The sequence below is a fragment of the Engystomops pustulosus genome, chromosome 10 (genome assembly GCF_040894005.1).
Source record: "Engystomops pustulosus chromosome 10, aEngPut4.maternal, whole genome shotgun sequence".
Classification (NCBI taxonomy): Eukaryota; Metazoa; Chordata; class Amphibia; order Anura; family Leptodactylidae; genus Engystomops; species Engystomops pustulosus.
Genome location: NC_092420.1, coordinates 2,028,692 through 2,054,002, shown reverse-complemented (window position 1 = coordinate 2,054,002; position 25,311 = coordinate 2,028,692). Strand labels below are relative to the sequence as shown.

Below are 25,311 nucleotides of genomic sequence, written 5' to 3'. Positions count from 1 at the left end.
CAGGAGGAGATGTTGAGGTGGAGATTTGGTTTATTCGCTCTATAAAGGCTACAATTACCAGTTTCGGCAGCAGACAGAAGTATTAGCGGCTCCGCACCTGAGGCAGGAAATGGATGTAATAAATAACTAATAAATACCATTTACATGAATCTTTACAAAAACAGACAAAATTTCCATGATAACGGAGCGAAACATTGTCCGTCCAGAGGATCAGTGGAGGACGGTCGCCTGTGCATCATGCGTGTGGAGAGCGAGGAGCGGGCAGGACCCACGGGCCGCTATCACAGGGGTCCATGGTCCTAGAGGTCAAGCTTGTGGGGGCGGCAGTAAGGCACAGATTCTCTGGTCAGTGACCTCCACATAGGAAGTATCTAAAGATATGAAAGGGACAATTACAGTGTATGGGATTACAGTAAGGAAGCAAACAGAAGAACATGGGTCCAGCCCTGCCTGGTATTACATCTCCTCCACAGATACAACCCATGGCCAGAGGTGGCGCTGTGCCCGGGCGAGAGCAGCGTCTCTAATTGTGGTTGACGCCTCTCACAGCTCTGCACAGGGGTTGGTGGACACGTTCTAGAGGTCCTGGAGATCTTCTCCTGACACCTGGGGTCTACGAGCCACATTCTGCCCGGTAAATCCGGTCAATGCGAGGGCTGATGGTGTCACCACGCAGCGGCGTCCAGGCCCGGGCCTGCGTGCGGGGACTTGTGCGTCTCTACATCAGGTCACAGCGGGAGCGCTGCAGGACGCCGAGGCCCCGGGGTCGTCTTCGTTTTTATGCAGTAGATTTCTAAACCTCTTTCTTCCTCCTTGAATCCTGCCGCCTCCCCGAGGGCACGATTGTCTGTTCTGAATGTGTATGAAGCAGAGCAGAGTCGTCTCTACGCTCCCCCGGCCTCGCGCTCCGCTCACACAACATTCTCCCACATGGATTTATTTTTTTTTTCCATAGAAAAAGTAAAAAAAAATAAAAAAAAAAATCAGTTTTCTGCAAATAAACTCATCTCCTGTGTGTAAACTAGAGGTGGTGCGCTGCGGGAGGGGTGCCAGCCGCAGACGTGAGGGTAGGTGAAGCGCACCGCTATCTATCGCCTAGGATCAGTCTACAACGTTCAGCGAGCGCGCTCACTCCTCCGCTCGCTCCTTGTCCCAGCTCTCCGCCATTCTGCTCCATTCTGTCTTTGGGTCGTGTGGAGCTTTTGCTGCCGCGTTGCCGTCCAGGTCGAGCTCTTCGAAGGAGGAGGCGCTGGCCCCGGACTCGCTGGGGCTCTTCTCACTGTCCGTTTGCTCTTTGCGTTGGGAACCTTCGGCCTCGGGCTCTTCCTGGTTTTCGGACACCAGCTCCAGGCTCAGCGTATCCTCGAGCAGCAGGGGGTCAAGGTCGGAAGCTGTGGGGGGTGACAAGAGAAGAGATCCCATTACAGTCTGAACACATGAACCTTATGTCACTTTGCTTAATTTCCTCTGCTTGCTGTCAGTGACTATGTACTGTGTGCAGATTCATTGTAACAAACTTTATTTTGCAGATGCAGTAGGAGTCGCTGAGGTCGGCGTTAAATGGGTTTGCACTAGGAGCCGGGTCACACCTGTATTATTACGGCCCCTTAATATTCTTGGAGGTCACATGTCCCCTATGGCCAATGATTGCCCTAAGCAGGTCCGGCAGTGGCCACTTGTATCCCCCCACAGGGGCTGCCGAGAACATGAAGGGGCCGCATTGGTGCTGTGAACCCAGTGTGGAGTTTTCTACAACTCCTGAAAAATCTCTAAAAGCTGCAAATTCATCATCAGAAATGAGCAGCGAATGGAGGAGTCTGGAATAAGCCATCACTGGTCACATTGTGCACCTGGTTCTGCAGATCTGTGGTGCGCCACGCGTGCACCTGGTTCTGCAGATCTGTGGTGCGCCGATTGGTCCAGAGCTCATCTGACAGCACACACCGATACACTGACAGTCATCAGCTAACAGAGACCCCATTTCATTCTGGCTCCGATGCCCCCGGTTGGCACAGGGGCACACAAGGCACCAGCACATTGCTTTTCCATCATGGCCGCTCTTCCTAATTTTAGTCTGACTATCCTGTCTCTTCTCACAGGTGGGCCCCCGACCCGGCAGATTATTACATGCCATTTATTGTCCCCACCGCCCATGTGGTGCGTCAGCTTCCAGCTGCCTAATAACAGATAATAACAGAGGGATGGGATGAGGGGTGTCAGCTCCGATCCTGCCCCCCGCCTGCACATTAACCAGATCTGCGCCACGGCGCACGCTGCCTGGTAGCAGGACGGATAATGACCTTGGCTGGCAGAGAGCGCCGGCAGCTAGGGCAGAGGGCAACCTAACACGAGGAGGTGACAGTGACAGCTGGTGCTGCCCACGGCTGGTGACAGCGCTCCGGGGAGTCATTAAGTGCAAAATAATGTTAATTGTGGCTGACACCGCTGGAGGACCGGGGCTGCGATCCGGACTCCGCAACGTCCCAGACCCCCCCCCCCATCACAAGGAGAAGGAAGAACAACAAAGCACCCGGGAAGATGTAACAACAGGCAACGGAAGCAGAAGTAGGTGCCCCCTGGCAGACACACTGACCGCTCCTCATGTGGGGCCAATATGACACCTCCAGAGCTGAACTCCTGGTTCTGTCCAGGTGCACATACAGTTCCCGGCTCCAGACTGCCTGACCTATGGGAGGTCCAATACAAACGCAAAATCTATCAATTTCGGATGCGCAACAGAAGAGACATTAAAGTGAAACTGTCACCAGGAAGGTCGTCTCCGGCTGCTGACAGGTTCCAGAAGCCTCTGCAATTACTTTACATTATCTGCTCCCTGCCAGCAGCGCGTGGAGAGTCCCGGGGGAGGAGCTGCTAACGGCCGGTTCCATGCACATGACCGGGAGCTGGATGAGAGTGGAGGAGACCGGAGCAGGCTGCAGATAATACCTTCCCCCTCTCTCGCCGGGACGCACCGCGCGCTGCTGACGGGGAGCCGGTAATATAGAAACTATTATATACTACTAACAGGATTCAGGATACAAACAAAGGCCCTTATTCAATCATGTTTAAAGAACGTTGTACACCTGATACAGGAGCCACAGGTGAAGGCTCGAAACGCGTAGCTCCGCCCACTTGTAGCGGCTGTTGACCTTTTTTATTAAACATGTTGACTAATAATGACTGATCCTGGTGACAGGTTCTCTTCACAGTCTCTGGGGAACAGTTTACTTTCCATCACACTTTCTGTTTTTTGATAACGTAACAAAGTCCCATCGCATGTGTGACCTGGACCCGACCCCTCTGTACCAGCACTGTAGGTCCGTTCAGTGACTACACCCCCATACACAGCGAGCTGCCATGTCCTGTGTCCTGACACCTTTCTATCATAGCCAGAAGTGGTCAGGGGTCAGCATGGGCGCTCTGACCTCTCTGTGACTACACCCCCCATACACAGCGAGCTGCCATGTCCTGTGTCCTGACACCTTTCTATCATAGCCAGAAGTGGTCAGGGGTCAGCATGGGCGCTCTGACCCCTCTGTGACTACACCCCCCATACACAGCGAGCTGCCATGTCCTGTGTGTCCTGACACCTTTCTATCATAGCCAGCAGTGGTCAGGGGTCAGCATGGGCGCTCTGACCCCTCTGTGACTACACCCCCCATACACAGCGAGCTGCCATGTCCTGTGTGTCCTGACACCTTTCTATCATAGCCAGCAGTGGTCAGGGGTCAGCATGGGCGCTCTGACCCCTCTGTGACTACACCCCCCATACACAGCAAGCTGCCATGTCCTGTGTGTCCTGACACCTTTCTATCATAGCCAGCAGTGGTCAGGGGTCAGCATGGGCACTCTAACCCCTCTGTGACTACACCCCCCATACACAGCGAGCTGCCATGTCCTGTGTGTCCTGACACCTTTCTATCATAGCCAGCAGTGGTCAGGGGTCAGCATGGGTGCTCTGACCCCTCTATGACTACATCCCCCATACACAGCGAGCTGCCATGTCCTGTGTGTCCTGACACCTTTCTATCATAGCCAGCAGTGGTCAGGGGTCAGCATGGGCGCTGTGACCTCTCTATGACTACATCCCCCATACACAGCGAGCTGCCATGTCCTGTGTGTCCTGACACCTTTCTATCATAGCCAGAAGTGGTCAGGGGTCAGCATGGGTGCTCTGACCCCTCTGTGACTACACCCCCATACACAGCGAGCTGCCATGTCCTGTGTGTCCTGACACCTTTCTATCATAGCCAGCAGTGGTCAGGGGTCAGCATGGGTGCTCTGACCTCTCTGTGACTACACCCCCCATACACAGCGAGCTGCCATGTCCTGTGTGTCCTGACACCTTTCTATCATAGACAGCAGTGGTCAGGGGTCAGCATGGGCGCTGTGACCTCTCTATGACTACATCCCCCATACACAGCGAGCTGCCATGTCCTGTGTGTCCTGACACCTTTCTATCATAGCCAGCAGTGGTCAGGGGTCAGCATGGGCGCTCTGACCCCTCTGTGACTACACTCCCCCATACACAGCGAGCTGCCATGTCCTGTGTGTCCTGACACCTTTCTATCATAGCCAGCAGTGGTCAGGGGTCAGCATGGGTGCTCTGACCCCTCTGTGACTACACTCCCCATACACAGCGAGCTGCCATGTCCTGTGTCCTGACACCTTTCTATCATAGCCAGCAGTGGTCAGGGGTCAGCATGGGTGCTCTGACCCCTCTGTGACTACACCCCCCATACACAGCGAGCTGCCATGTCCTGTGTGTCCTGACACCTTTCTATCATAGCCAGCAGTGGTCAGGGGTCAGCATGGGCGCTGTGACCTCTCTATGACTACATCCCCCATACACAGCGAGCTGCCATGTCCTGTGTGTCCTGACACCTTTCTATCATAGCCAGCAGTGGTCAGAGGTCAGCATGGGCGCTCTGACCCCTCTGTGACTACACCCCCCATACACAGCGAGCTGCCATGTCCTGAGTGTCCTGACACCTTTCTATCATAGCCAGCAGTGGTCAAAGGTCAGCATGGGCGCTCTGACCTCTCTGTGACTACACCCCCATACACAGCGAGCTGCCATGTCCTGTGTGTCCTGACACCTTTCTATCATAGCCAGCAGTGGTCAGGGGTCAGCATGGGTGGGGTGCTCTGACCTCTCTGTGACTACACGCCCCATACACAGCGAGCTGCCATGTCCTGTGTGTCCTGACACCTTTCTATCATAGCCAGCAGTGGTCAGGGGTCAGCATGGGCGCTCTGACCCCTCTGTGACTACATCCCCCATACACAGCGAGCTGCCATGTCCTGTGTCCTGACACCTTTCTATCATAGCCAGCAGTGGTCAGGGGTCAGCATGGGCGCTCTGACCCCTCTGTGACTACACCCCCCATACACAGCGAGCTGCCATGTCCTGTGTCCTGACACCTTTCTATCATAGCCAGCAGTGGTCAGGGGTCAGCATGGGCGCTCTGACCCCTCTGTGACTACACCCCCCATACACAGTGAGCTGCCATGTCCTGTACTGTGCACACACTAGGATCAGATGCATATATTTTACCATTACAACCCTCGGTTGCAGTAGAGGATGCAGGTGCCACGTTGGGTACAGAGGTGGCACATACCTTCAGTCTCTGGCAGGGGAGGTTCTCCTTTCTCCTTCCGCAGCAGCTCTTTCATCTCGGGGACATAGAAGTCGTCTTGGCGAGACAAGGGGCACATGAAGATGATCTTATCCCCTTTATAGATCTCCACGTACGGATGGGCACACAGCTTCCTCTCCTGGAAGAGAAGACAGAGGTTAGGTTGGTATACTGGGAGGGTCACGTGTTGGCAGCGGATTAGGGTTGTGTGCCAGTGCATGGGGTCTCCTCCTGCTGCTGCTTCTCTCTGTTCCCCTTATGGCCTAATTAGAGGCGGCAGCCCCGCTGAGCCCTGCGGTGATGCTGGAGCGCGACCCAGGAGAGCAGAGGCTTAGTCCTCTCATTAGCAGCCCCTTCCACGCAGAATCATGGAGGGTGGGGATTATAAAGGCTGAATCCTGACAATAGACACCGAGCCATGAAAGAAGCCTATTATACAAGTGCGAACACTACAAGGCACTGACATTTATCAGCTTTATGTGTAATAGGCCCCAATGTGGGGGAGGGGGCTACACGTCTGATAACACAGAAGGGGCTCCTCATAGCTGGACATATGGTCATAGATTTAGGGTCCTGCGTCAGAGGCATCAATGTCCTCAATGCGGGGAATCATCCGTTTTATTGCTATGCAAATAGTCTTTACATTACACCATGGGGGGTGCACAGGAGGAGTCGGGACCCGTCAATTAAGACCGAAACCGTCAGGAGAGGGTGCACCGAATTCGAGGCCCCACCCATGGGGCACTGAAATTTCATCAACCTCAGAGGTGAAGCTTTTTCTGCACTCAAAGATTTTATAACTTGGTTGATGCTAATAAGCATTTCAGTGCATTGTGGGAGTGGTCCAGTGCATCCAACACTATCCAAAAGAGTGCATCAGACTATGGCCACGCCCATAGTGCACCAAACGGCTCATTTACATATAAAGAAGATGGAATTCCCCTGACGACATGTGTAGTAAGAATGATGGTGGAAGAGAACAAGAGTTATAGTACACAAGACGCCAGAGGGGTGCGGCGCTGGGCCCCGGACCATTCCATCAGGACGCCAGAGGGGTGCGGCGCTGGGCCCCGGACCAGTCCATCAGGACGCCAGAGGGGTGCGGCGCTGGGCCCCGGACCAGTCCACCAGGACGCCAGAGGGGTGCGGCGCTGGGCCCCGGACCAGTCCACCAGGACGCCAGAGGGGTGCGGCGCTGGGCCCCGGACCAGTCCACCAGGACGCCAGAGGGGTGCGGCGCTGGGCCCCGGACCAGTCCACCAGGACGCCAGAGGGGTGCGGCGCTGGGCCCCGGACCAGTCCATCAGGACGCCAGAGGGGTGCGGCGCTGGGCCCCGGACCAGTCCATCAGGACGCCAGAGGGGTGCGGCGCTGGGCCCCAGACCAGTTATCGATCAGGATGCCAGAGGGGTGCGGCACTGAGCCCTGGACCGTCATCGATCAGGATGCCAGAGGGGTGCGGCACTGAGCCCTGGACCGTCATCGATCACAATGCCAGAAGGGTGCGGCGCTGGGCCCCGAACCAGTCCATGATCACAGCACCAGAGGGGTGCGGCGTTGTCCATCGTGTGTGGCTCCAGTAGGAAACCTACTGGCAGGTCCGAAATGTAACCCCAGAGACCATTAATGGAGCATTTTTGGGGCTCGTATATATTGTTCGCCGTGGTCTCTGTCTCCCAATGCAAAGCAGAGGTCCAGCACATGAACATTACCCACAGCGCCCCCAACAGCAGCGTCTTCAGGCCTTGCGGGTGACCGTCCCTGCCCGGAGCAGAGGTGACGGCTTCCAAGTTTACATTTGTAATATGTTGTCACATTCACAGACAATTATCAGATGGCAGCGCCTCTATATATAGATACAAACACATCCACGGCACGTCTAAAGTGTATATGTATGTGAGCGGGGGGCCGGCTGCAGCTGTTCTCCCCTCCGTGCTTGAGACACCACTACTCACTGCAAACTCATTAAAATTTTATTCCCAGCTGGATCTGACTCATTAAAATACAAGTTATATCCTGACAATCCAAGGGACGGCGCGGGCAGCCCGAGCAATGCCGCCCGGGGAGGGAGGTGGGCGCCTCGGGAGGTGCAATGGTGGGAAGGGGGAGCATAACCAGAGAGCTAAAGGGTGCAATGGTGGGGAGAAGGGGGTGCACGAGGTACGGGGATGATGCGCCGCAGCAGCTGAGGCTCGTGTATTAGAGCGAGGAGAATCCTCTTTGTCTTGGACGTTCTGCTGGATCTCAATGTAAAGATCTTAAGAGAACTTGTCCTGAGCGTCTCCCCGGGGCAGAGCGAGGGGTGCGCACTAATACCGTCCCCCTCCTTCCTCTATACCCTGGGGAACATATCCCGCTCGCGTCCTCGCTCCCCCCTCCATTAGTGAAGCCGCAGGAAGAGAACACAAAGCGCATTGGAAACAATAAGGAAGCAGCGCGGGAGCCAGTGATGGAGGGAGCAGAATGCCGGCAGACAGGCGGGAAATAGTAAATGGATGAGAAGATGAGGGACAAGTCACAAATAACGAGACGCGAGGAAACGGGAAGTAGCGCCGGCCGAGACAGAACCCCCTCCGCAGCGCCGCTCCCCCCCCAGGCGGCAGCTTCTCCATCTAATCCGTCGCTTCTCTTGGTCTCAGATCTCATTTTCACCTGAGAACAAGCAGCAGGTGGCAATTTACACTTCCCCAACCGCAGCCGTGGACGGCCCCCGCCTCTGCCCGAAACACGGGTGTGAACAGCGCTCCTTATAGAGATCACGCTCCACAGAACAACAGTATTATCCAAAGATACCGAGACCTACCCAACGTGTAAGGGAGGGCGGCCCGGAGGAGTACGGATCATGAATACCCCCAGATGGACGCTACAGACCCCTCACTAGGCTCACATTGTAATATTAGGGTTCCCCCCCCCCCAAAACACAATTCTGCAGTAAATAACCCAAAGTGACAAAGTGGAAATAGGATTTTAGAAACTTTTGCAGACTAAATAGGAAATGGAGAAGGGCAGTAATGATGGGATTCAGCAGTCATGGGGTGCGCTGCCAGGAAGGGGGGCAGTAATGATGGGTTACACGGACCCAGGGGGGCAGCACTGATGGGGGGTACAAGTAATGATGGGATTCAGCAGTCATGGGGTGCGCTGCCAGGAAGGGGGGCAGTAATGATGGGTTACACGGACCCAGGGGGGCAGCACTGCTTGGGGGGTACAAGTAATGATGGGATTCAGCACTCATGGGGTGCAATGCCAGGGAGGGTGTACAGCGATGATGGGTTACACGGACCCAGGGGTGAAGTGATGGGGTGCAGCACTCATAGGGTGCGCTGCCGGGGGGAGGAGGGGGGGGGGCAGCGATGATGGGTTACACGGACCCAGGGGGGCAGCTCAGGGGTGAAGTGATGATGGGGTACAAATGTTAACTAATGCATTGGCTGCAGCCCTATGGAGGTAAAAGTTTCGGTGCTGAAAACTTCTGCGACTTCCCATCACACGTTGCGCCCCTCCCCCGCACTTTTCGCACAATTACAGCTTTTACGAGATCACAAACTCCGCAGCGACGTCTCTATTCTTACCCCATCACTACACAGAGGCTTTCTCTGCTGCACTTCTCATCTGAGTGACTCCTCACCAGCCCACTCCCTGGTTATAGCCGAGTGTGCGCTCATGTGTATGGGGGGCCATGCCGGGGCGTGCTGGGACCAAGGCTCTTCTGGGGGTTTTAGAGAAGGTCTCCCCTTTGGACAACTACCAGTCAGTCACCAACAATCCTATCCAGGGCCGATTCTAGCCATTTTGCTGCCTGAGGCGAAAATTGAAAATGCTGCCCCCCCCCCAACCCCCATTTTAAAAATGTTGGATTGTCATAAGAACCAGGAGTAACACTAAAGCTTCATTACAGACGCCTGTGATAACTGTTATAGCTGATTATTGTAGTCTAGGACTAAAGTACAGTAATTACCAACATCCAGAGGTCCGTTTGTAACTAGGGGTCGTCTGTAAGTCGAGTGTTAAGTAGGGGACCGCCTGTAGTTGATAAGAAGATCTTATGCAGATGAAGCGTACTGCTATACCGATAGAATATACAGTAGACTACACCAAAAAATAGAAAACCCATTAGGTATGGGCATATAAACAAAATACCTTAGGGTAAAATAGGATATTACCAAAAAAAAAGGTTCAAAAGAACACAGAAACAAATAATAACCATAAATATACTTTATTTCAATCAAAATAGATGTTAAAAACCAAACATAATACAGCATACATGAACGGACACAAATGATATAAAATTGTGTGTATACCACATAACGGTAGTAACTAGCCAGTACAAATTATAACACACTAATAAGAATAATGAGTGCACAGTAAGATGGGACAATGCCCAAAAGTAAGTAAACTCAGAGTGTACAACACAAAGCTGTAAACCAGTGGCTGTAATACCATACCAAGGAGAGGATCACACACAGACAATGCCTTGACACGTGTTTCGCATTTGGCGCTTTTTCACTCCCCTTGAAAAAGCGCCAAATGCGAAACACGTGTCGGGGCATTGTCTGTGTGTGATCCTCTCCTTGGTATGGTATTACAGCCACTGGTTTACAGCTTTGTGTTGTACACTCTGAGTTTACTTACTTTTGGGCATTGTCCCATCTTACTGTGCACTCATTATTCTTATTAGTGTGTTATAATTTGTACTGGCTAGTTACTACCGTTATGTGGTATACACACAATTTTATATCATTTGTGTCCGTTCATGTATGCTGTATTATGTTTGGTTTTTAACATCTATTTTGATTGAAATAAAGTATATTTATGGTTATTATTTGTTTCTGTGTTCTTTTGAACCTTTTTTTTGGTAATATAATATACAGTAGACACCAGATTAGTTCAGTCGCTACAAATGGAAAATAATATTCGTAGCTGATAAAGGCTTAGCTTAGTCCATGCAGGTGGAATATACAGTATTTGGTAGAGAATTAGTTCACTTTATGCACAGGGGGCATAATATAGTTGCTATACAGCTGGAATATACAATAGCGGATACCAGATTAGTTCAGTATACGAAGAATACCATTTGCAGCTGAATTATTTCAGTCTGTGCAGGTGACATAAGCAGTAGCGGATGGAGGACTAGGTGATGCAAGTGAAGTATATACAAGCAGTCCCTGGGTTACGTACAAGATAGGGTCTGTAGGTTTGTTCTTAAGTTGAGTTTGTATGTAAGTCGGAACTGTATACTTTATTATTGTAACCCCAGTCAAACTTTTTTTGGTCTTTGTGACAGTTGGGTTGTTATAAGAACCAGGATTAACAATAAATCTTAATTGCAGACACCTGTGATAACTGTTACAGCTGTTTATTGTAGTCTAGGACTAAAGCACAGTAATTACCAATATCCAGAGGTCCGTTTGTAACTAGGGGTTGTATGTAAGTCAGGTTTTCTTAAGTAGGGGGCCACCTGTAGTTGTTACTAGTATCCTAAGCCTATCTATACAAAGCTGAGCAAAAATCAATAGGGAGGTAAAGAGTTGATAAAATCTTTGGGGAAGTTTTGCCTCCATGCACACACCAAGGGTTAACAACCTGATATTGGAGCACATACAGTTCCAGCCCCTCAGTACCTGAGCTCTGTTCTTTACTGCTCTCTGGCAGAGCAGGGGTTACAGTCAGCATTTCAGAGACTTCCCCCTCACTCAGCGGCTCCTGCCGGCAAACCTGTGACACCCGGCCTGCACCTGTGTAGCTGTGATCCAGTGACTCTTCAGGTCCTCAGGCTCACACACTCCTGGGCTCCTCCACCTGCAGTCTCCTGCTGCTCCTCCTGTCCTCCGGTCTCACTCATGGCTCCTCACTAATGTTATCTACACGTGGAGGCCGGAAGGACAGGAGAATCTGTCAGCAGGCTGGAGATGCTTGCAGTGCACGCTGTCAGGTCACAGCGTGTATACACACCACGCCCCCCGTCCCATCTCCGCTCTGTATAGTAATCGCGTCTGGGTTCTTAAAGAAACAGACGCAATTAATTTCATGGTGGGTGATTCGGGCGGCATTGAGCGCCCGAATCACCCACATTACAGACGCCCAGGGTGCCGCTCTAATCAAGGATCGGGCATCTGCCGCCTGAAGCGAGATTTTCATCTCGCCTCATGGCAGATGCGGCCCTGATCCTATCACAACGAGCACCTCAGTGATCACCTGTATTGTGTGTGTGCAGCGCCCCCACAGGGCAAACCGAGTATTACAGGGTATTAAATTCAATCTCCGGAACCCTGGCACCAAGAAACACATAAACACGAGTATTCCCCCATATATATGTCTATATGGATTGTGTATTGAGGCTTCACAGAACCAGAGATCCTTTCTTCAAGTTGTATTAAAAATATTGCTTTTTATTTCAAAGATTGGCGACTAACTTTAAGAATAGGCATCTCAGATTCTCCCGTTTGACACCATTGTTGTGTTTCTAGGTGCCAGGAGATACTGGCGCTTGAAGTGTGTCAGGCAAAACGTAGAAGCAGCTGCAGGAAAGACTTACCATATATACTCCAGTATAAGCCTAGTTTTTCAGCACTAAAATGTGCTGAAACCCCAAACTCGGCTTATACTCGAGTAAAAAAAAAATATAGGTTTTACCAGGTTTCTGCAGTAAAATTAGGGGCCTTGGGTTATACTTGGATCGGCTTATACTCGAGTATATACAGTAGCTCAGAGTCTACAGTACATGCACCCTGTGTGTCTAACTGGACATATTTTGGTAAAAGTTTATTCAGTTTTACGACTTAAAGGGCACCTACCACCACAAATCTACCTATAAAAGGTAGATTGGGTGGTAGGTGGATCAATGGGACGTGAGGATAGCCCTTTTAAGGGCTAATCCTCACGTCCCCACACTTTTTTTTTTAATAACTTTTATTATCCCTATATTCAAATTTACTTATGCAGCTACTGGGGCGTGGAGTAGCCGCATCTGAGGTTACACGAGGCGGCTACTCCACGCCCCAGTAGCCACTTTACCCCTCCTACTCACCCATCTTCGGCGCGCAGCTCCGCGTAGCTGCGCGCCCTCGTCCGGCGATCCTGCCGTCTGCGCATGCGCAGAAGAGCAGGCCCGCACCTGCGCGGTCACTGCTCCGAAACAGATTTGTGGTGGTAGGTTCCCTTTAAAACTGAATTTAAACCCCTTTAATCTGAAAAATTATAAAAAAGCTAAATTTTTCCACATTTGTTGGCCGATTTTATAAAAGAAAAAAAAAAATGTAATTAATAAAACGATCCGTCAGGTTAAAGTCGCTTATGACATGAAAAAAAGCAAAGTAAAAATTGTTATTATATGTAAAGCTTTTGCAGAGCCTCACACAGAACCTTCTAGATGCCCTTACACATGCTCCGCTGATGCCCTTACACATGCCCCGCTGATGCCCTTACACATGCCCCGCTGATGCCCTTACACATGCTCCGCTGATGCCCTTACACATGCTCCGCTGATGCCCTTACACATGCTCCGCTGATGCCCTTACACATGCCCCGCTGATGCCCTTACACATGCCCCGCTGATGCCCTTACACATGCCCCGCTGATGCCCTTACACATGCCCCGCTGATGCCCTTACACATGCCCCGCTGATGCCCTTACACATGCTCCGCTGATGCCCTTACACATGCTCCGCTGATGCCCTTACACATGCCCCGCTGATGCCCTTACACATGCCCCGCTGATGCCCTTACACATGCCCCGCTGATGCCCTTACACATGCCCCGCTGATGCCCTTACACATGCCCCGCTGATGCCCTTACACATGCCCCGCTGATGCCCTTACACATGCCCCGCTGATGCCCTTACACATGCCCCGCTGATGCCCTTACACATGCTCCGCTGATGCCCTTACACATGCTCCGCTGATGCCCTTACACATGCTCCGCTGATGCCCTTACACATGCTCCGCTGATGCCCTTACACATGCTCCGCTGATGCCCTTACACATGCCCCGCTGATGCCCTTACACATGCCCCGCTGATGCCCTTACACATGCTCCGCTGATGCCCTTACACATGCTCCGCTGATGCCCTTACACATGCCCCGCTGATGCCCTTACACATGCCCCGCTGATGCCCTTACACATGCCCCGCTGATGCCCTTACACATGCCCCGCTGATGCCGCCTTCCATGGGATTACAGCCAGAGAGACTTATAAATGTCCTCTTATCCAGTTATGGAGGAGGGAGCTGCAGTATACATTATGTATACCCCACCTCCTCGCTGATACTGCTACGACTCTGAACACAATTGCAGCTTGAGGTTCATGTTGCCAAGTTTCTCTCAGCCGACACCTTCCCAAGGAAGAGGTTAATAATGTAGCGGCGCGGAGTCACACAACCACCATCTGCGTCTCTCACAAAGTTCCAGCAAGTGACTGTGTACAACTTACTACTGCCCCTGAAGGTGAAAGTAAAGGCTTGTCTATATGTCTGGAGCTGAATACTGGCAGACTGGTCCCCGAGTACTCGTTCCGAAAGGCAGTACAGGGATATATCGAGATAAGCAGGACCCCATTACGATCATTAGACTCAAAAGCAAAACGTGAGGAGAACACAATCTCAGAATCACTTATAAGTTGACGTGTTCAAAAGTTATAACCATTTAAAGTGCCCGAGGTCAGATCACAAAGAACGGGGCTGAGCCTTAAAGTAAAAAATGCCCGTGTCTTAAAGGGGTCGAGGCAAAGTTTTTAACACTCAGCGTCCGACATACGAGACGCTGAGCTGATGGCGGCGCGGATCGAAAGGCAGAGAAATAAGAAATGCCAATAAGCCCCATTATCTAAAGAGACATATACAGTATTTATCGGACTATAAGGCGCACAAAAAAAAATCCTTTGATTTTCTCAGAAATCAAAGGTGCGCCTTATAGTCCAGTGCACGTTATATATGAACCGTAATCACAGACAACAGCTGCCTGGCACTGTGCACAGGTCTGCCACCTGCTGGTCATTCATCCTTATAGCCAGTGCGCCCTATATATGAACCTAGAGGTTTTAGCAGGCATTTATTGATGGTGCGTCTTATAGTCTGAAAAATACGGTAATGTAAAAATCCTAACAATCCCCACACATATAGCAACACCGCAGCCATAACGACCCGCAGAAAAGAAAAAAAATTATTGAACAAAAAAAAAATGCAATAAAAAAAAAAAAAACTAAATAATAATAATAATAATAATAAAAAAAAATATATATATATATATATATATATATATATATATATATATATATATATATATATATATATACAGGCAGTCCCCAGGTTACATACAAGATAGGGTCTGGAGGTTTGTTCTTAAGTTGAATTTGTATGTAAGTCGAAACTGTATACTTTATAATTGTAGATCCAGACAAAAAAGTTTTTGGGCCCAGTGACAATTGGAGTTTAAACATTTTTTGCTCCAATGGGACCAAGGATTATCAATATAGCTTCATTACAGACACCTTACAGCTGATTATTGCAGCCTGGGACTATAGTAAAGCATTCGGAAAGCTTCACCAGAAGTCAGAGGGGTCTGTCTGTAACTATGGGTTGTCTGTAAGTCGGGTGTCCTTAAGTAGGGGACCGCCTGTATAAAATATATATATATATATATATATATATATATATATATATATATATATATATATATGACTGCGATACATAAATGATAGATTTTTCGCTACTTTTGGTTACATTTTAGTAAATTTGCAAAATAAAAAGAAAATATCTAAACAAAAAAAATATATTAAAAAGTTCGGTATCCCCAAAATCAGATTAACCTATAGAATACAAATAAGATATTCATTAGGGGGAAAAAAAATAAATAAATAACCCCCCCCCCCTTCCCCCAGAGAGGCGAGCGGCCGGGGGTTGAGACATTGGGGGCGCCGAGTTCTGAAGGAATTCACAGGAAAAAAAAAAAAAAGAAAAAATTTCAGCCAAAATTGCAGAGCTGTGACCAGGAGCGATGGGGACAATCCTCAGTCATCTGTACACGGGGGTCCGGCGCTGCCCCCTGCAGGACTCCGTCCTCTGACTTATAGATTCTTTCTATCTAGGTTCTTTATAGATGGGAGAAGCAGCGCGGCTCCGCTCCACCTGGAAGAATCCCGGCCATGCAGCGCCACCTACAGGTCAGACCTGACATTGCTCCACATTCACCTGGTGCACAACGACTCGGCCCCCCACAGGAGACCACCACGCCGTACACAACTGGTACACAGGGCAGTCATGTGACTGGCGTCTTATACAGGTTTATAGTTACGAGTTCTGGTCCATTAACCCAATGCTAGAAATAGTTTCACTACTCAGATTCTACGTTACAGGGATTTCAAAAAGATTTGTCACTACTCTGATGACAGCAGTGACCACAGCAGTATTCAGAGGGGTGCTCTGCTGCTATTGGTTACTATAGGTGTATTCAGAGGGGGGGGGTCTCTGCTGCTATTGGTTACTATAGGTGTATTCAGAGGGGGGGGGTCTCTGCTGCTATTGGTTACTATAGGTGTATTCAGAGGGGGGGGGGCTCTGCTGCTATTGGTTACTATAGGTGTATTCAGAGGGGGGGGCTCTGCTGCTATTGGTTACTATAGGTGTATTCAGAGGGGGGGGGGCTCTGCTGCTATTGGTTACTATAGGTGTATTCAGAGGGGGGGGGCTCTGCTGCTATTGGTTACTATAGGTGTATTCAGAGGGGGGGGGCTCTGCTGCTATTGGTTACTATAGGTGTATTCAGAGGGGGGGGCTCTGCTGCTATTGGTTACTATAGGTGTATTCAGAGGGGGGGGGGGGCTCTGCTGCCATTGGTTACTATAGGTGTATTCAGAGGGGGGCTCTGCTGCTATTGGTTACTATAGGTGTATTCAGAGGGGGGGGGCTCTGCTGCTATTGGTTACTATAGGTATATTCAGAGGGGGCGCTCTGCTGCTACTGGTTACTATAGGAGTATTCAGAGGGGGGGGGCTCTGCTGCTATTGGTTACTATAGGTGTATTCAGAGGGGGGCTCTGCTGCTATTGGTTACTATAGGTGTATTCAGAGGGGGGGGCTCTGCTGCTATTGGTTACTATAGGTATATTCAGAGGGGGCGCTCTGCTGCTACTGGTTACTATAGGAGTATTCAGAGGGGGGGGCTCTGCTGCTATTGGTTACTATAGGTGTATTCAGAGGGGGGCTCTGCTGCTATTGGTTACTATAGGTGTATTCAGAGGGGGGCTCCGCTGCTATTGGTTACTATAGGAGTATTCAGATGGGGGCTCCGCTGCTATTGGTTACTATAGGTGTATTCAGATGGGGGGGGGGGCTCTGCTGCTATTGGTTACTATAGGTGTATTCAGATGGGGGCTCCGCTGCTATTGGTTACTATAGGAGTATTCAGAGGGGGGGGGGCTCTGCTGCTATTGGTTACTATAGGTGTATTCAGAGGGGGCGCTCTGCTGCTACTGGTTACTGTAGGAGTATTCAGAGGGGGGCTCTGCTGCTATTGGTTACTATAGGTGCATTCAGAGGGGCGCTCTGCTGCTATTGGTTACTATAGGTGTATTCAGATGGGGCCCTGCTGCTGCTATTGGTTACTATAGGAGTATTCAGATGGGGGCTCTGCTGCTATTGGTTACTATAGGTGCATTCAGAGGGGCGCTCTGCTGCTATTGGTTACTATAGGTGTATTCAGATGGGGCGCTGCTGCTGCTATTGGTTACTATAGGAGTATTCAGATGGGGGCTCTGCTGCTATTGGTTACTATAGGTGCATTCAGAGGGGCGCTCTGCTGCTATTGGTTACTATAGGTGTATTCAGATGGGGCGCTGCTGCTGCTATTGGTTACTATAGGAGTATTCAGATGGGGGCTCTGCTGCTATTGGTTACTATAGGTGCATTCAGAGGGGCGCTCTGCTGCTATTGGTTACTATAGGTGTATTCAGATGGGGCGCTGCTGCTGCTATTGGTTACTATAGGTGTATTCAGATGGGGCGCTGCTGCTGCTATTGGTTACTATAGGAGTATTCAGATGGGGGCTCTGCTGCTATTGGTTACTATAGGAGTATTCAGAGGGGGGGGCTCTGCTGCTATTGGTTACCATAGGTGTATTCAGAGGGGGCGCTCTGCTGCTACTGGTTACTATAGGAGTATTCAGAGGGGGGCTCTGCTGCTATTGGTTACTATAGGTGCATTCAGAGGGGGGCTCTGCTGCTATTGGTTACTATAGGTGTATTCAGATGGGGCGCTGCTGCTGCTATTGGTTACTATAGGAGTATTCAGATGGGGGCTCTGCTGCTATTCGTTACTATAGGCCATACACATCAGGCCTTCCCCAAGCTGCAGCAGCGAGACCCTGATCACTGCATCTGCTGCGGGGGAGATCAGAACTCCCTCTGATAATTGGGGGGCTATGGGCTGCAGTAGGGCGTGATATGGGCCCTTACAAGGTCCAGTTTGTTGTGTCTTTAAAATATTGGAGACCCTGTTACAAGTAATAACAACACAGGTCCCCGGCAGCGCACCGGACACAGCAGAACCCTGCAGGGGGCGCTCATGGGTGCGCAGGTGAACACCAAACAAAGCATTTAACGAAAAACTAAAAGAAAAGAAAAAACTAAAATAAAACTTTGGAGGAGGAAGTAACGCAGACAATGCAGCAGCCCCCCATAAAGTGTCATGTGACCGGAGCTCAGGTCACATGACTTCTACAGCGGCCGCGGACTGGAGCGGTGGAGCCTGTGGCAGTGCAATCATCCACACAGGGTCATTAATAGGATCAATCCTGTATTATACTGTCACACCTGCCCCTATATACAGAGAGAGAGGCATGCTGGGAGAATGCCACGTATACAGATCCCCGTGACCATCAGATCACTGCTATCTGCAGTCTATATATAGGATCAGCTGGGAAAAAATACAGTGTAATAAAAAAATAAAACCCAGGGGCTGCAGAGATTTTCTTGTATGAATGGACGTCTATGTACGACGAGGAGTTATATATAATTGTATTACTGAAATTTTCATCATCCTCCGCAGCTGAAAATACTCCTCAATAATGGTGAGAGGATTATTATTACCCTCTGCTCCTGCTCGTGACCCCTGGAAGTGACCCCTGGAAGCGACCCCTGGAAGTGTATAGCAGAGAGCTGAATAGGGGGCACGTAACCCCCCGCTGGCCCTGGGACGCCCATCACCTTCCCTCCTACCTTGACATATTTCTCCAGAGCGGGGTGCACCCGGGTGGTGGCCAGCTGGATGGAGAAGGGGGTGGTGTAAGGGAACGTGGCCATCACAGCGTGGTTCACTTCAGGCAGCACGCAGAACTTGAAGCCGTGCTTCCGGAATATCCTGACGTGATCGGGGAGCGGCTTCTCATCGCCCTCACTGAGTATACTGCCCACGATGTACCGACAGAACTCAACCGGGACCTGCCGAAATATAGCAGAACAAAACATTTACCAGGCAACACAACAACAGATGCTCCCTGGCTGATAACAGAGAGTAATAGATTGCTTCACCCCCCTGTACAGTCTCCTCTCCCCGGGATGTAATGGCTGATAACAGAGAGTAATAGATTGTATCCCCCCTGTACAGTCTCCTCTCCCCGGGATGTAATGGCTGATAACAGAGAGTAATAGATTGTATCCCCCCTGTACAGTCTCCTCTCCCCGGGGTGTAATGGCTGATAACAGAGAGTAATAGATTGTATCCCCCTGTACAGTCTCCTCTCCCCGGGGTGTAATGGCTGATAACAGAGAGTAATAGATTGTATCCCCCCCCTGTACAGTCTCCTCTCCCCGGGGTGTAATGGCTGATAACAGAGAGTAATAGATTGTATCCCCCCCTGTACAGTCTCCTCTCCCCGGGGTGTAATGGCTGATAACAGAGAGTAATAGATTGTATCCCCCCCTGTACAGTCTCCTCTCCCCGGGATGTAATGGCTGATAACAGAGAGTAATAGATTGTATCCTCCCTGTACAGTCTCCTCTCCCCGGGGTGTAATGGCTGATAACAGAGAGTAATAGATTGTATCCCCCCCTGTACAGTCTCCTCTCCTCGGGGTGTAATGGCTGATAACAGAGAGTAATAGATTGTATCCCCCCTGTACAGTCTCCTCTCCCCGGGATGTAATGGCTGATAACAGAGAGTAATAGATTGTATCCCCCCTGTACAGTCTCCTCTCCCCGGGGTGTAATGGCTGATAACAGAGAGTAATAGATTGTATCCTCCCTGTACAGTCTCCTCTCCCCTGGATGTAATGGCTGATAACAGAAAGTAATAGATTGTATCCCCCCTGTACAGTCTCCTCTCCCCGGGATGTAATGGCTGATAACAGAGAGTAATAGATTGTATCCCCCCCTGTACAGTCTCCTCTCCCCGGGATGTAATGGCTGATAACAGAGAGTAATAGATTGTATCCCCCCCTGTACAGTCTCCTCTCCCCGGGGTGTAATGGCTGATAACAGAGAGTAATAGATTGTATCCCCCTGTACAGTCTCCTCTCCCCGGGGTGTAATGGCTGATAACAGAGAGTAATAGATTGTATCCCCCCCTGTACAGTCTCCTCTCCCCGGGGTGTAATGGCTGATAACAGAGAGTAATAGATTGTATCCCCCCCTGTACAGTCTCCTCTCCCCGGGGTGTAATGGCTGATAACAGAGAGTAATAGATTGTATCCCCCCTGTACAGTCTCCTCCCCCCGGGGTGTAATGGCTGATAACAGAGAGTAATAGATTGTATCCCCCTCTGTACAGTCTCCTCTCCCCGGGGTATAATGGCTGATAACAGAGAGTAATAGATTGTATCCCCCCTGTACAGTCTCCTCTCCCCGGGGTGTAATGGCTGATAACAGAGAGTAATAGATTGTATCCCCCCCTGTACAGTCTCCTCTCCCCGGGGTGTAATGGCTGATAACAGAGAGTAATAGATTGTATCCCCCCCTGTACAGTCTCCTCTCCCCGGGGTGTAATGGCTGATAACAGAGAGTAATAGATTGTATCCCCCTGTACAGTCTCCTCTCCCCGGGATGTAATGGCTGATAACAGAGAGTAATAGATTGTATCCCCCCTGTACAGTCTCCTCTCCCCGGGGTGTAATGGCTGATAACAGAGAGTAATAGATTGTATCCCCCTGTACAGTCTCCTCTCCCCGGGATGTAATGGCTGATAACAGAGAGTAATAGATTGTATCCCCCCCCCTGTACAGTCTCCTCTCCCCGGGGTGTAATGGCTGATAACAGAGAGTAATAGATTGTATCCCCCCTGTACAGTCTCCTCTCCCCGGGATGTAATGGCTGATAACAGAGAGTAATAGATTGTATCCCCCCTGTACAGTCTCCTCTCCCCGGGGTGTAATGGCTGATAACAGAGAGTAATAGATTGTATCCCCCCTGTACAGTCTCCTCTCCCCGGGGTGTAATGGCTGATAACAGAGAGTAATAGATTGTATCCCCCTGTACAGTCTCCTGTATTAGTGTAAGGTTTGGCCCCTCCTCCATGTTGTTGTATACGCAGCCTTAGTATATACCCCGGAGGTCGGGGGGTTGGACAGGAATGACCGGCTCCAGATACAATCTTTATAGAACCTGGTGACCCGGTTCTCTCAGGTTCTGTTCTCCGGTCACATCTAGATCTGCGCGGATATTTCCATGACCTGGCAGATTGCACTACACAGAGTGGAGGAGCCGCAGCTCTGGAGGTGACTAGAGAACATGATGTAACTCGGGGTCAATACACCAGGCGGGGGAGGGGCTCCTGGTGAGATCCTGCGCTGTGGACCTGTAGCTGCACCTGGGCTCCTGCAGCGTGTACTGCGGCCCCCGGAGACCTCAATCCTGGGGGAGAGGCGCTGCTATAATAAGCCCCGGCCCCCCGGGACCCTCCAGGTGTATTTCTATCAGCGCAACAGAGAGCAAACCATTACACCAGAAAAAGACACCGGCTAATGGGGGGCCACCGCACGGCGAGGGAGGGGGGGGGGGGGCCACCGCACGGCGAGGGAGGGGGGGGGGCGGCAACCGCACGGCGAGGGAGGGGGGGGGGGCGCGGCAACCGCACGGCGAGGGAGGGGGGGGGGTGCGGCAACCGCACGGCGAGGGAGGGGGGGGGGTGCGGCAACCGCACGGCGAGGGAGGGGGGGGGGGCGGCAACCGCACGGCGAGGGAGGGGGGGGGGCGGCAACCGCACGGCGAGGGAGGGGGGGGGGGCGTCAACCGCACGGCGAGGGAGGGGGGGGGGTGGCAACCGCACGGCGAGGGAGGGGGGGGGGGCGGCAACCGCACGGCGAGGGAGGGGGGGGGCGGCAACCGCACGGCGAGGGAGGGGGGGGCGGCAACCGCACGGCGAGGGAGGGGGGGGGGGGCGGCAACCGCACGGCGAGGGAGGGGGGGGGCGGCAACCGCACGGCGAGGGAAGGGGGGGCCCAACTAAACAGCGAGGAAGGGGGGGCCAACTACACAGATAACCAGGGGGGGGGGGGGGGCACACTCCATAGGTGCCCACCATGTCCGCCACTAGACAAATGCCCTAAACCAGTGATGTTGAACCTTTTGGAGCCTCAGTGCCCCCTCTGTATATCCGGGCGCCGGCGCAGCGATGGAAGACGTCATTTATTTCCTTGTTCTTTGACAACTTTCAATCCTTCAGCCTCCTAAAGACACCAACACAGGAAAGGAGGAGGGAAAACCCCCCCCCATCATGGAGGCAGATTCTGCGAGTCCTGTCTGGTGCACTTCATGCTGGGGTGAGGGTGCCCACAGAGAGGGCTCCGAGTGCCGCCTCTGGCACACGTGCCATAGGTCCGCCATCACTGCCCTAAACTAAGCTCCTTACACAGGCATCACCTGCACCCTCCATCACTCACCTACCTTTACCAGAAGCTGCCCCCATGTCACCCCACACTCCAAACCCCCATCTGTGCTCCCTCCCTCATACCCCCCTGCCCCCCCTCCTCATACCCCCCTGCTCCTCCTCTCCCCCTCATTCCCCCTGCCCCCCTCTCACCTTCATGGGGTTGTCGTAGTAGACTCCTATGGACACGAGCTTGGGGGCCAGGCTGACGCTCCCCTCATACCCCCTGCCCCCCTCATACCCCCTGCCCCCCCCCCTCCTCTCCACCTCATACCCCCTGCCCCCCCTCTCCTCCTCCCTCCTCATACCCCCTGCCCCCCTCCTCCTCCTCCTCCATCCTCATACCCCCTGCCCCCCTCCTCCATCCTCATACACCCTGCCCCCCCTCCTCCCTCCTCATACACCCTGCCCCCCCTCCTCCCTCCTCATACCCCCTGCCCCCCCTCCTCATACCCCCTGCCCCCCCTCCTCATACCCCCTGCCCCCCTCCTCCTCCTCCCTCCTCATACCCCCTGCCCCCCCCCCTCCTCTCCCCCTCATACCCCCCTGCCCCCCTCCCCTCTCACCTTCATGGGGTTGTCGTAGTAGACTCCTATGGACACGAGCTTGGGGGCCAGGCTGACGCTCCCCTCATACCCCCTGCCCCCCCCTTCCTCCTCTCCCCCTCATACCCCCCTGCCCCCCCTCCTCTCCCCCTCATACCCCCGTGCCCCCCTCCTCACCTTCATGGGGTTGTCGTAGTAGACTCCTATGGACACGAGCTTGGGGGCCAGGCTGACGCTCTCCGTGTACAGGTTCCCGCTCTCGTCATACGGACCCACACGGAACTTGTAGGCCAGGACCACCGCGCGGATGGGGGGCGGCCCGGCCCTCACCTCCACCTCCGTCATCAGCCCCGAGTACACGGCCAGCCCGAAAAGGGTGAGCAGCAGCAGCGCCACCAGCGCCGCGATCAGGGAGATCAGCACCCACTCCGGCACCGCGCCCATCACCGGGGGAGAGAGGGAGGAAAGCCGGGGGAGAGACACCCGGAGAGGGAGGAAAGCCGGGGGAGAGACACCCGGAGAGGGAGGAAAGCCGGGGGAGAGACACCCGGAGAGGGAGGAAAGCCGGGGGAGAGACACCCGGAGAGGGAGGAAAGCCGGGGGAGAGACACCCGGAGAGGGAGGAAAGCCGGGGGAGAGACACCCGGAGAGGGAGGAAAGCCGGGGGAGAGACACCCGGAGAGGGAGGAAAGCCGGGGGAGAGACACCCGGAGAGGGAGGAAAGCCGGGGGAGAGACACCCGGAGAGGGAGGAAAGCCGGGGGAGAGACACCCGGAGAGGGAGGAAAGCCGGGGGAGAGACACCCGGAGAGGGAGGAAAGCCGGGGGAGAGACACCCGGAGAGGGAGGAAAGCCGGGGGAGAGACACCCGGAGAGGGAGGAAAGCCGGGGGAGAGACACCCGGAGAGGGAGGAAAGCCGGGGGAGAGACACCCGGAGAGGGAGGAAAGCCGGGGGAGAGACACCCGGAGAGGGAGGAAAGCCGGGGGAGAGACACCCGGAGAGGGAGGAAAGCCGGGGGAGAGACACCCGGAGAGGGAGGAAAGCCGGGGGAGAGACACCCGGAGAGGGAGGAAAGCCGGGGGAGAGACACCCGGAGAGGGAGGAAAGCCGGGGGAGAGACACCCGGAGAGGGAGGAAAGCCGGGGGAGAGACACCCGGAGAGGGAGGAAAGCCGGGGGAGAGACACCCGGAGAGGGAGGAAAGCCGGGGGAGAGACACCCGGAGAGGGAGGAAAGCCGGGGGAGAGACACCCGGAGAGGGAGGAAAGCCGGGGGAGAGACACCCGGAGAGGGAGGAAAGCCGGGGGAGAGACACCCGGAGAGGGAGGAAAGCCGGGGGAGAGACACCCGGAGAGGGAGGAAAGCCGGGGGAGAGACACCCGGAGAGGGAGGAAAGCCGGGGGAGAGACACCCGGAGAGGGAGGAAAGCCGGGGGAGAGACACCCGGAGAGGGAGGAAAGCCGGGGGAGAGACACCCGGAGAGGGAGGAAAGCCGGGGGAGAGACACCCGGAGAGGGAGGAAAGCCGGGGGAGAGACACCCGGAGAGGGAGGAAAGCCGGGGGAGAGACACCCGGAGAGGGAGGAAAGCCGGGGGAGAGACACCCGGAGAGGGAGGAAAGCCGGGGGAGAGACACCGGGGGAGAGACACCGGGGGAGAGACACCGGGGGAGAGAGTGCGGGCACCGGGGGAGGACAGCCGGAGGAGAGACACCCGGAGAGGGAGGAAAGCCGGGGGAGAGACACCCGGGAGAGAGGGAGGACACCGGGGGAGAGAGTGCGGGCACCGGAGCAGAGACACCCGGGAGAGAGGGAGGACACCGGGGGAGAGAGTGCGGGCACCAGAGGAGAGACACCCGGGAGAGGGAGGAGAGACACCCGGGAGGGTGCGGACACCAGAGGAGAGACACCCGGGAGAAGGAGGAAGAGAGAGATAGAGGAAGAGTGCGGGCACCGGGGGAGAGACACCCGGAGAGGGAGGAAAGCCGGGGGAGAGAGTGCGGGCACCGGGGGAGAGACACCCGGCAGAGAGGCTACGGCGCAGTGAGTGTGCGATCTCCTCACCTGCGCCGCTCTGTGTCACACACAGTCATGTGACCGCCCTCCTGACGTCACCGCGTCATGTGACCAGGCCGCCTGACAAAGCGGGAAACCTGAGGTGTCGCCGTGGTGATACTTGTAGTCCGCGCTCCGCCGTGCACACACCCGGGAGCCCGAGCCGTATCCGGGAGCAGGAGGTGAGGACTGGGGCTCGTAGTGCTGCTGCGTTCACACGGGGCGTTTA

At 53.2% G+C, this 25,311-nt stretch overlaps 1 protein-coding gene across 1 annotated transcript; it reads right to left on the bottom strand.

Annotated features, from left to right (window-relative positions):
* Positions 1-23,473, bottom strand: TEX264 (testis expressed 264, ER-phagy receptor). Its single transcript, XM_072127397.1, has 4 exons — positions 23,207-23,473; positions 18,843-19,064; positions 5,622-5,778; positions 1-1,391 (listed from the first exon to the last, which is right to left on the bottom strand). The coding sequence occupies exons 1-4, from the start codon at positions 23,471-23,473 to the stop codon at positions 1,129-1,131; spliced, it is 909 nt and encodes a 302-aa protein (XP_071983498.1). The 3' UTR covers positions 1-1,128.
* Positions 23,474-25,311: the final 1,838 nt, after the last annotated feature.

Coding starts and splice junctions, on each gene's coding strand:
- TEX264 (XM_072127397.1), bottom strand. CDS start 23,473: ATGGGCGCGGTGCCGGAGTGGGTGCTGATCTCCCTGATCGCGGCGCTG. Junction 5,779..18,842: donor CTCTGGAGAAATATGTCAAG/GTAGGAGGGAAG, acceptor CTTCTCTTCCAG/GAGAGGAAGCTGTGTGCCCA. Junction 1,392..5,621: donor TCCCCTGCCAGAGACTGAAG/GTATGTGCCACC, acceptor CACCCCCCACAG/CTTCCGACCTTGACCCCCTG.